The sequence below is a fragment of the Melospiza georgiana genome, chromosome 20 (genome assembly GCF_028018845.1).
Source record: "Melospiza georgiana isolate bMelGeo1 chromosome 20, bMelGeo1.pri, whole genome shotgun sequence".
In the NCBI taxonomy this organism is placed as follows: Eukaryota; Metazoa; Chordata; class Aves; order Passeriformes; family Passerellidae; genus Melospiza; species Melospiza georgiana.
The window spans coordinates 12,206,163-12,217,012 of NC_080449.1; the positions used below are offsets into that span (position 1 = coordinate 12,206,163).

Consider the following 10,850-nt stretch of genomic DNA (forward strand, 5'->3'; position numbering starts at 1 on the left):
TAACTTCCCCATTTAAATGGAGGGAAACACAATTAGAGTGATTTACTTGTCTTTCTGAGAAAGTGAGCATTTGGAAGGGATTTATTTCCCTATGCTCTTTCCTGGCATTCATTCCAGTATAACATCAGGAGGATTGGTTTTCTTTCAGGGATAAAAAGTATGGCTTGTGTTGAGTTCTTGGTTTGGTTTTGGTTTTTGTACCACCTTCCTCTCTTAAAAGAGTTAGAAGATTTCAAATGGATCAACTCTGTAAGAGAGCAAAGGATTCCAGCTCTGGAGAGATTGGGGTTCTGTGTAAAGCTTAGAGCAATGAACCTGTTTGGGGCAATGGATTTCCACACGTAGATTTGTAGGTCTTGTGAGAATAATGCCAAATGTTCACAGTAGAATTTGCTTTTTGTATTGCATTTAAATTTGATAATTCCATTTTCTTTGTTTTTTGGGTGCACAGTAAGCAACTCTGTAACCTCCATTGAGTTTCTTTTCATTGTTCTGCAGTGAGCTGGCAGGGGTGTAAAACCCAGCAGTCTGTTCAGCACAGCTGGTGGAGAGCATCCAGCTCTGTCTGTGTGGAAGGAGCGCAGAAATGTGAGCTTGGGAAGTATTTCAGGGCAGGATTATAGAAGTGGCTGCTAGGAGTACTGACCCAGATCAGAACAGTGTGGGCACAAGTGCAAGGAACCTAAAAAGAAATAAGTTCAGCATTTCAGAAGTGATATTCACCTTCCCCATCTCTTGCCACTGAGCACAGGCAGGCGTGTCAGGGGACTGGTTTGGGTGTCTCGTGCTGTTTTCCAGTGAAGGTTCACGGCAGAGCTCTCAAGGTCAGTGTTCCAGCCCTGGCACGCTCCTGCCTGTGGTTGTGCTGGGGTCCTTGTCCCCAGAGAGCCCTGGCAGAGCTGTCCTGGGACTGTCCCCTGTGGGCTGGGAGGTGTCTGGGGGCTCGAGTGCTGCATGAGCAAAGAGCAGCCGTGTGAGGAATTTAAGTCAATACTGGCTTTTTTCCCCGTGGCTGCTCTGATCCTCCCTGATAGGACAGGAGCTATCCTGACATTTAAATGTCACTGCCAGCAGTAGCAGCAGGAACAGCAAATGCTCACACATCCTTTTCTGCAGCCCGTCCCTGCTCTCCTGCACGCATCCCCGTCCTCTCCCTCTCTCTGCAGGACCCAAATGGTGATGACTGAAAGTAAGTCCTGCCAGGAAGTGACTTGCCAGTTTGTCAAATCAGCAGCACTTGAACAGCTTCCTCCCCTGTATATTTAGCTGAAAGTGGAAGATAACTGCAAATCGAGCATATCTACTGAAAGCCGTGAATTTTTTTTTTAACACTTCCATTTAAATATAGCTGTCTGTGTGTTCTTGAAGGTTACCACTGCATATGTGGATGAAATAATATTTTTAAATCAATATCTTCCTGTAGCTGTGGTTGTCTAGGATCATGGTAAAATGCAAAGTTTTAAAACCAAACCAAACCAAAACCTCCAGCCAGTGGGAATGCAAGTTTTCTGTCAGTGATGTGGTATAAATACTCAGCTTAGCAAAGCTTAAATGTGGTGTGACTTCTTTTGGAAATGATGGGCAGTTCTTTCTTGGAAGGAGATGCACATGACATGCATTGTAAAAATCAGCAATACTTCTGTTGGAAACCTTGAGCACTGAAGTAAAAATCCAGTCAAATTTGAAACAAAATGGGGTTTATCCTTTTTGGAGTTGTCCATGCACTGAGGGGTAGGGCATTCCATAGCCAGACCTCCTGTCAATATGTGGATTGCAGGGCAGGTTCTCCTGGCTAAACCCCTGCTGGGGCAGAGTCCGGAGTGCTCTCAGCCAAGCCTGACACCCACGGGTGACCCAGGTGCTCTGTGGGGCTGCAGGGCTGTTCCCACTGCTGGCCTGGCTGCTCTGCTCTGGAGCTGAGTGGCACACGGTAGAACTCATTAAACTGGTCAGCCTGCTCCTGGTACTGAGAACATGAGTTACTGGAGAAGGTAAAACCTTGCCAGTGTGTACACTTCAAACCAGCCGTGTCTGGGGTGGTTCCTGGAGGCTGAAATGTTTCTTTCACCAATTTCTGGGCTGATCTCTTGTTCCTGTCTGCAAGGGAGTTGTCTTTGTTTCTTCCTTAGAGACCAAACCTTAGTATCCAGCTAGAAGGGTTTCTAGCACTACTCAGCACTCTGTCAGAGATTGGAAATGTTTTATTTCGAGTAGACTAGATTTCTGTCTCTAGTATTTAGCAGATTTAGATCAAATTAACTGTAAAACTAATATAACTTAAATATACTGCCTGGAAGGGAAAGTTCATTTGAATTATGCAGATGCCAAAAGGAATCCTCAAAAATAACTTTTTGAGGATTCTTCACACACAAATACTTGTGGTATTGTATGTCTAACACTTGTAAACTGCAGTTTTAAGAATCTGATCTGCAGATGTGTCTGGCACTCGTATGTTCTGGAGGCAGAGTTTGAGTCTGTGCTCTGAAAGGATGCAGGCACAATCACATTTTCTATAGCTTTGCAACCCTTCAGTTTAAGAAAGCTCTTCTGGTGACAGCTAATGAGGTTGTGTGCATGATTTTTGGCTTTTTTTCCCAGGTTGTGACATACTTGCTTTAAAGGAAACTTACTTTAAAACTTTCCTCTGGGCTCTCCTGTTTTATCAGACATAGCTTTTCTTGCTAGAAGGAAAAGGGTAAAGAAATGTTTTGACTAGGCAGTTCAGTTGGTGTTGCGGGAAAATATTAAATCAAATTGCTTTCACTTTTACTGCAGAACACGATTATTTTTTTTCAAGTAATGTGTTACTACTGAAAGCCATTTTTCCATGAAATTAGTGTCTGCCATCAGTAGCAATGAAATGAGAGAATTGTAATTAATTTAAAGTGTAGTTGGTTATATTCCTTCTGTGCTGTGATCTCTGAGTAATTGAATTTGTCAGGCTCATTGCCAATGCTGAGCTGTGTGAGGGGCATTACTGTCTTCTGTCATTAATATGATTTGTACCCTTGACTTGCTGAATATTCAAGGCAAGCAAAGTGACCATCAATACTTCAAAATTCTTATCTGTTACAGAATTTCACAAACTTATTTGGACAGCCATTGGTGTGCTTGCTTTCTCCAACAGCATATCCAAAAGCATTGCAAGGTACGTGCAGTATTGCATTTCCCAACAAGCTGCAGTTCCTGTATCTGTCCCAAACAGAACGTGGATTCCTCAGGAAAAGGCAGCTTTCCACTCCTGTGTAACCCCTGAATCAGGTTGCCGGTCCCTGAAGTAGTATGATAAAGTTTAGCTAGTGTATGTGATAAATGATTTGTTCCCATGCTGGTGACATTTCTGGCTCCAACAAGGGCTGGAGCAAAGGCTGTCCTGCAGGGACACTGAGGCATGGCCAGCCCAGCGTGGGTGACGGTGGTTGTTACAGCTCTGGGCAGCATTATTGCTCCCAGAAAGGGAGCAGAGCCAGTTTAGGGGCCTTGGTGTTAATGCATGTCTCCAGCAGGCCTTTATTGCCAGCCAGGGATCAGGCCTGCACGAGGGAAGGTGTAACTAACACCCAGGAGTAGCTCCTCTGTGACGGAATTTAGCGGGTGAGCGACTTCGTTGTGTGGCAGGGACAGCGTTTCTGTTTCATGTGCCAAATGTATCCCTTTGTCTATTGATTTATTTTTCCTTTTAGATCAGTCTCAGCGGGGTAGCCTCTTCACACTCTTTCTGAACAATCCCTTAATGGCATTCCTGTTTGTCTCTGGATTATCAAGCATGCGCCGAGGATTGTGGGAGAAGTGTCAGGATTACCTCCGGAAAATCAACCGGGACATTGCCCAGCTGCTGACCCACTCCCGCTCCATAGGTACGGCCTGGCCAGGCCCGGCCCAGCCTCTCGGGGGCTCTGAGCCTTTCTAAATGGCCTTTCTTTGCCTTCTCTACAGATCAGTCCTTCCTTCAGTTTTTTGGGGATGAGTTCCTTCGCTTGCTTCTCACAAGATTTATCTTCTGTTCGGCTACGATGAGGATGCACAAAATCTTCCGGGTACGCAGGGATGTGTGTGCCTTTGTGGGAGCTGCAGAGCTGCCCTGGTCAGGTGGGAGGGCCAGGGTGACCTCAGAAAGGGGCTGATGCTCACATGCTGCTCCTGCAGCTTGCACTGAGGCTGTGCCTTTGTTGGCTTGCAGGAGCCTCATCCTGCACGTAACACAGCAGGCGCACTCCAGTTCAATTATGTCACTCTGGACAGCCTTGTCTGCTAGAAAAATTCCTCTTTATAACTTGAGATTATTATTTCTACACAACCAAATAGGTATAGAGCAAGAATATAAGGGGAAGTGGAGAGGAGTGGGTCATTATTTCTGGAATGTGTTCATGTGAATGGGTTTTGAAAGGTCTTTGAAGTGTAAATGATTACACTAAATAGGAAGATGGTATTGTTGCCTCCCTGTTGGTTAAAGCTGTGCCAGCAGAGAAGTCTGCTCTGGATCTACACCATTTTATGTGAGTGTTGGCATATAAACTGCCTGCTCCATTTTAAGTACTGCAGGGAAACATGGGACTGGAGCATTGAAAGGTGCAGTATTCAGTTGTGGAACTGCAGATGTCCAGCAGCTCTCCAGGCCAAAGTCAGCTACCTGGGCTGCTCTGATACCAGGGAAAAGAAGGAGGTCTGTGTCAGTGGGGAGAGATTTGCCCCCAGTGTCTTAGATATTTGTTTTAGGATGAGATGAATCTCCCACTGGAGATGCTTATATGTCTGTAATTTCAAGAAATGAACTCCAGCCTAGTGGGTAAGTACAGGTGAATATTTTTTGTCTCTTGTAGTGGTTTATTTTTTTTTCCTGCAAAGCCTCAGTGAACATACCAATAACTATCTGAGATGAACAGGCATTTGTATTGCCACTGTGACCGTCTCTGAATCAATGGAAAGAGAAAACTGAAAATTCTAGAATGTTTGCTGTCTCTCTGCCATACTGAATAGATTAGGGTGAAATTGGCCTTTTGCAGTCTTCTTCCTAGAGCGTGTGAAAGAAATGAGTGTCTGATTCTCTTTGTTTTCACTGTCATCTAGCAGGAGACTCGAAATTATCCCGAATCTTATCCTCAGCTGCCAAGAGATGAAACGGTGGAGAACCCTCACCTCCAAAAGCACATTTTGGAGCTGGCTTCCATTCTGGATGTTAGGAATGTTTTCCTGGAAAACACACTCGATGACTATTAAAAGAAACTGTCTTATTGCAAAGGGGATTCCCTGGCCACAGATTTTGAATGGTGCAGTTTTATAATGTGAAAATCATAAAAGGAAGTACTTGATTTTATTTTTAAATTTAGGACCATTATTTTAAAAAGTAATAATAAACAGCTGTTAGTTGAGCTGTTCCATTCTGTATGGGGTCAATTTTATAAGCAGAAGTTTTCATGTCTTTTAAATGTTAATCTAAAGAATCACAAGAAGTTTATTTCTGGTCTTGTGGCTGTCAACCACATTTCCAACAGCTGATCCTAAGCATAGAAGTATTATTGGTTACCTTTAGCCCACATTTGTGGAAATCCTTTATTTTTATACAATTTTAAGAAATTGGAAAGAAAAAAAAAACAACAGAAAAAACCCAATATTTTATCCCCAAAGAGTTTGGATTTGAAATGGTAAAGATGGAACCACACAGTGCAAACCAACAATAGCAATAACACAGATTCCTTCATAACAAATATATTTTTTCAGTCTTAGGCAAGCGAGGAAACAAAACTGTGGGCAATTAAGTTGCATTTGGAGCAGTGTTTTGAAGTGAATTTGTAAAGACGCTTAAAGCTCCCTGTAAGTTTGATGCAGCAGTTTTCTGTTTGAGCTGTGTACTGCTGGCCAAGGACCTGGCTGGGCAGGGGGTCAATAGTGAACCAACTGCAAACCCTGCAGGTCAGCCCCCACCTCTCACTGGCATGTGGGGCATGCTGCCACAGCAGGAGGGGGCATTCTTCAGTTTGAGGTACTGTGTGGATGGAGTGTGTGGCTCCCACAGCATGAGCAGTCCCTGGCGGAGCTGAGAGGATGTCCTGCACAGTGCTGTGCCTGTCCCTCGCGTGTCTGACCCTGCTGTGCACAGCCCCAGAGAGGTGCTGATGTCCCCTTGCAGGTGAGGCCAGCTGGGAGCTGCCAGAGCCCCCCCATGCTCAGTCCTGCCCTCAGGAGCTGCCAGGGGCTGGACCTTGGCAGCACCATGACTCCCCAGCCAAGAGCTCGCCTGCAGGGGTGTCTGCAGGGGGACAGTGGCCTTTGGGAAGGGGCTGGCTGGAGAAGGCTCTTGTGGCTGCTGGGAGAGGGCTGGCTGCCTCATTTGGGACTGCTCTGCCTGCCCTGCAGAGCTGGAGGAGCTCTGGCAGCTCCTGGCAGTGCAGGGGGAGCAAGGATGAGGGAATGGAGATGCTTTTAACTATTACATGGAAAAGTCAATTGTCACTGTTGTTCTGTGGGCTGATAGAAGTGAGAGGACAAGTCTAATCAGTGCTTTTTGTTTAACCCCAGCCATGCCTCTGTGCTTAGGTGGAAACAGTGCAGAACTTGGTGACTGTTGCAGGGTCGTGGCAGTCCTGGGTGCAGAGCATCACCCAGGGTGTGGTGTGGTCAGCCAGAGCAGCCTGGTGGATCCATTCAGCTGAGGGAGCACAGTGTGGAACAGCAGGAACGCTGCAGTGTAGCTGGGGAGTTTGCATGAAGGTTCTTTGTAGCTGGGCTGAAGCTTGCACCATCCATTCTTTATTTCCCAAGTGTACAAAATCCTGTGAATGCTTTGTTTGTCCTAAGCAGTCGTGAAGCTGGTACATTGAGACCCCCCTTGGTGCTGCTCTTTGGACTCTGGCAGGACTTCCTTTGCCAGGCTGTGGAGTCTGTTGTGACGAGTGTGTGTTGGTGTGTGCATGTGTGTGCTCGGCGTTTGTGTGTGTATGTACAGTACACATGCATCTACTGCCTGGTGTAAATTGTAAATATGTATTTATGTACAGGTACTTGTATATGTATTAAAAAGAATGAACCACTACGATGTCTATATACAAAATTTATATATACACACATACGCCATGTTGGGTGGAATCCACAAGGTGCTGCAGATCATTTGTGGTTGTACTAAAGGTCATGGCTCTTCTGCCACTGTAATTTGCTGTTTCCAGGGACTTGCCCTTGGGCCTTGAAGTAATTGATAACTGATTCCAGGTACAGGAGCCCTCAGTTAGCCAAGGGAATGGGTAACCCTGCATGTTACAGTGATAAGATCCATGTATTACTGTGAAGCTGATCCTGCCTGGTAGGAGGCCCCCAGTTGCTAAAACGTGGGATTGTATGTGGAGGCTAAAGATGCAGGAAGCCTTTGATGCAGCAGCAAGTGAGAGGCAGGTTATCTGTTGCCCTGCCTGCTGTTCCTCTACCAGCAGCGTTCAGCTTGCATGGAAAAAGGGAATTGAGTTTTCCCCAGCTCACTGCCTTCCAACCAAATGCTTTTGCTTTGCTTTAGCTTTTGCTTTGATGAAGCTATTCCTTTTTTGGTTCCATCTCTATGGAAAAGAAAAGAGTATGCTGTTTCCAAGCATAGGAGTGATGATGATGATGATTCCATTCGTGTGGGCTGGTGAAGCTCTGGGACATTGCTGTGAACTGACTGGGAAAGCCTTGGTGGTCCTCACCTTTGTTTAGGCTGAAGTGGGGAGTCCCTGCTTGTGACCTGAGGGGCTTCTACCATTTGCAGCCCTTCGAGGAAGTTGTGTTTGCTTTTTGCCAAGGTAGATCTCATCAGAGAAGAATGCACTTTTTAAAAGAAGAAGCTGGAATGTAGGAGGAGAATATAGGCCTTAAAAATTAGTTCAGAAGCTGAACTTAGCAGCAATGACTGTTCTAGTGAAAAATTAGTTTTTGAGGTTCCTAATTCTCCTCTTACCCGCTGATCTTTGTTAGAAGGTCCAGTGCTGGGACGTTCAAAGATAAAGATTTCACTCCTGTTGTGTTGGGAGGAGTGTGGAATTGTACTGTGGAAGCAGAGGGCTCATACCCTCTGTCTGCTCTAGCTGTAGCTAGGATGAGTGTCTGCTCTTGGATTTTGAGCCAGCCCCTTCTTTCCCACCCAAAGAACTGCATTCAATATGAAAATGTTGATATTTTCCCCTCCAAGTAAAAGCTTGTCTTGTTTGAACTAAGTCATTCTGAACTTGTGCTACTGTGTGCTCTGTGCTATGGTCGTAGGTACCTCTCGGTGTATGCTTGTGTGTACTGAAGAAAATCTGGTTTTGTATCTCGCAGTCCTCAGTGTGGAAGCCAAGCAAAGACTGAACCATTTTTAAGTGAGAAGAGAACAAATCCTTTTCTTCTCAGGCCTGATGCCTTCCCTCTTGTCTCGCTCTCCCTTTCTCCATGTATCTTTATTGCTTATATTAGCGGAGAAGACTTGCCAGCACCAGGCAATGCCAAATTAAAGGGGTGAATTCTGCATGTGAAACATTGAGAGGACAAGGTGAACTGGACCAGCTGTGTCCTTACAGGACTGCTCCTGCCTGGCTCCCTACTCCCTGCATGTGGTGTGCTCAGATGAATCCTGCTCCCACAGTAGGTTTGTGCTCCTGCTCAAATTGGCTTTGGAACATCTTGCCAAAGTTACTGCTGTTGCCTTTTTTTTCCCCTTTGACTTCTCAAAATAACAGTGTCAGGGCAATGCAGGGTTATGAGTCTTTAATGCTTTGGTTTTTCATTCCTCTTGGGATGTGATGTGTCATTTTGCTTTGTGCACCAGCTAAATGGAGCACTGACTTCTGTGAGCTGCACAAACAGGACTTGCGCCCTGGAGTGCTTTGTTGAGAAGTTTCAGGACCTTTCTTTGAGTAGTTCATCAAAATACTGTCTGTCAAGTCATGACTGACTAAACCCCTCAAGACTGTTCCCCAGGGGGATGTGCAGAGATGTCTTTAAAGGATCATAGGAAATAGATGGGGGCAACAGGAAATCTTGCTTCAATTAATCATCTTCAGAAGTTACAATTTGAGTATCTCTGGTCAGGCTTCTCCCCTCAGGGTGGGATGGAAGTGCTGTTCCATAGCCCACCCCTGGCTTGAGTTAGGAAGCACCTCCCCTGCCTCACTGCCTCCCGTGTCCTGTAACCATGCTGTGCTGCAAGTCTGCTCTTCCCAAAGCTAAAAATCTTGGAATCTGTCTGAACAAGTGTTTTGTCTTGAGGTTTCTTTTGTAAAAGCTTTACCTGTGTTCAGTTCCTCAGTAACTGTCGGTGAGTGCAGCTCAGTCAGTGGTGCAGCAGCGGCCGAGCCTCACTCACTCCTGGTGTTGGGGGCTGCTCCTGGGGCTGAGGGAGCTCTGCAGGCAGGAACACTTACATGAACAAGGAAAAAATTAATACAGAGAGCTGAAAACTGCTCTGTGCGCCTCGTAAGGTCAGACTGGACAGAGCAGCCGGGGCAGAGATCTGCAGAGCAGATGATACTGCTGAAGGGGCTCTCCCGTATTTGTAACGTTGGACTTTAGAGCAATACTGATCTGTGACCAAATGTATTTAGGTGCTTTGAAGATCAATAGGGATCTGCTCACTAGAGCAGAGGATACACATAACTGCTTCAGATTTAGGAGTGCCAGCCACTTTTTGTTTTCCTGTCTAAACCATTGCCAAGACTGAGGAGAGTTAGTTCAGGATTTCTGAATCTGACATTTTTTGGGGTTAAGGACTGTCTCTGTATTGTGCCCAGAGGCACGCACAGATGTTTTGTTCCTGGTTTGATTCCCGCTGGGAGCAGACCCCAGCACAGCTGGCTGGCCTGCAGGAGCCCCAGAGCAGAACAGATCTCACCAGCCCTCCTTGCAGATCTGCCCCCTCACAGATGGCTTTGGCACGTGTTGGTGACGGTTCTGCCATTGAACTGGTTTGTTGGGAGCAGGATTCTGCCTCATGCAGGCTGAAAAGCACAAGTGGCTTCTGCCCTGGGCCCGGCCCAGCGAGAAGAGGAGGGGAGCGCAGGTGGGAGCGTTCTGGGAATGCAGAGGGACCGTGCCTCGGGCAGCCCAGCTGCGGAGGCACACGGAGCGTTTTGCCTCTCTGAGAATCAAATTATTTATTACCAAAAGTAATTTTATAGTGAATTGGTTTAAAGTTATTTTACAGCTGTGTGCCTGTATATCGTATTTTGGTAAAAACGGATATTTTCCTTAAAATATATAGAGATATATAAATAAACTTTTTTTGGAGCAAATGGACTTTTTTGCAAGGGATGTGTAATCGCCAAAGCTGTGTGATGCCAGAAGCGACTCTGCCGTTCGGGGAGGGAAGGAGCGTGTTTGTTACTGCTGGACACTGCGGGGAGGAGCGAACCGCGATGGAGCCGGGCCCTGCCGCCTGTCCCGCTCCGGCCGGGCACCACCGACCGGCGCCAGCCCCGCGTCCCGCCCGTCACCGCCTTTCCAGAGACTTTGGAGCAGATTTCCGTTCGCTTTTGTCCCCGCCGCGCCGGGGCCGCTCCCGCCCGGTGTTCGCGGTTGTGCCGTGTCCGAGCCGTTCTCTGTCCCTGTCCCGGCCGCCGCCCCGGCCCCGCCGGCGGACTGTGCTGTCAATAAACTGTGATAAACGCTCGTACCGAGGCGCCTGCTCCGCTCCGGACGGGGACTGCGGGAGGGAGGAGTGGGACTAAAGGACGAGCCGGGCCGGGAGGAGCGGGGGCGGAGCTCGGCCAGGGGGCGGGGCTCGGGCTGAGGGCGGAGCGGCGCTGAGGGAGGAGCTCGGTCGGAGGGCGGAGCGGGACCGAGGGCGGAGCGGGGCCGAGGGCGGAGCGGGGCCGGGGGCGGAGCGGGGCCGGGGGCGGAGCGGGGCCGGGGGC

The 10,850-nt window shown here is 47.4% G+C and overlaps 1 protein-coding gene across 8 annotated transcripts in view; it reads left to right on the plus strand.

Moving 5' to 3' along the window:
- SCAI (suppressor of cancer cell invasion) overlaps nt 1-10,233 on the plus strand; it is a 37,470-nt gene extending 27,237 nt beyond the window's left edge. For 7 of the 8 annotated variants that reach the window (XM_058038478.1, XM_058038475.1, XM_058038482.1 and 4 more), the window contains 4 exons: nt 3,076-3,148; nt 3,684-3,857; nt 3,937-4,037; nt 5,068-10,233. In XM_058038478.1, the coding sequence (XP_057894461.1) occupies nt 3,076-3,148; nt 3,684-3,857; nt 3,937-4,037; nt 5,068-5,217 (498 nt within the window). In that variant the 3' untranslated portion in view covers nt 5,218-10,233. The remainder of the gene's footprint in view (nt 1-3,075; nt 3,149-3,683; nt 3,858-3,936; nt 4,038-5,067) is intronic. The other variant, XM_058038481.1, reaches the window with a different exon arrangement.
- Nucleotides 10,234-10,850: the final 617 nt, after the last annotated feature.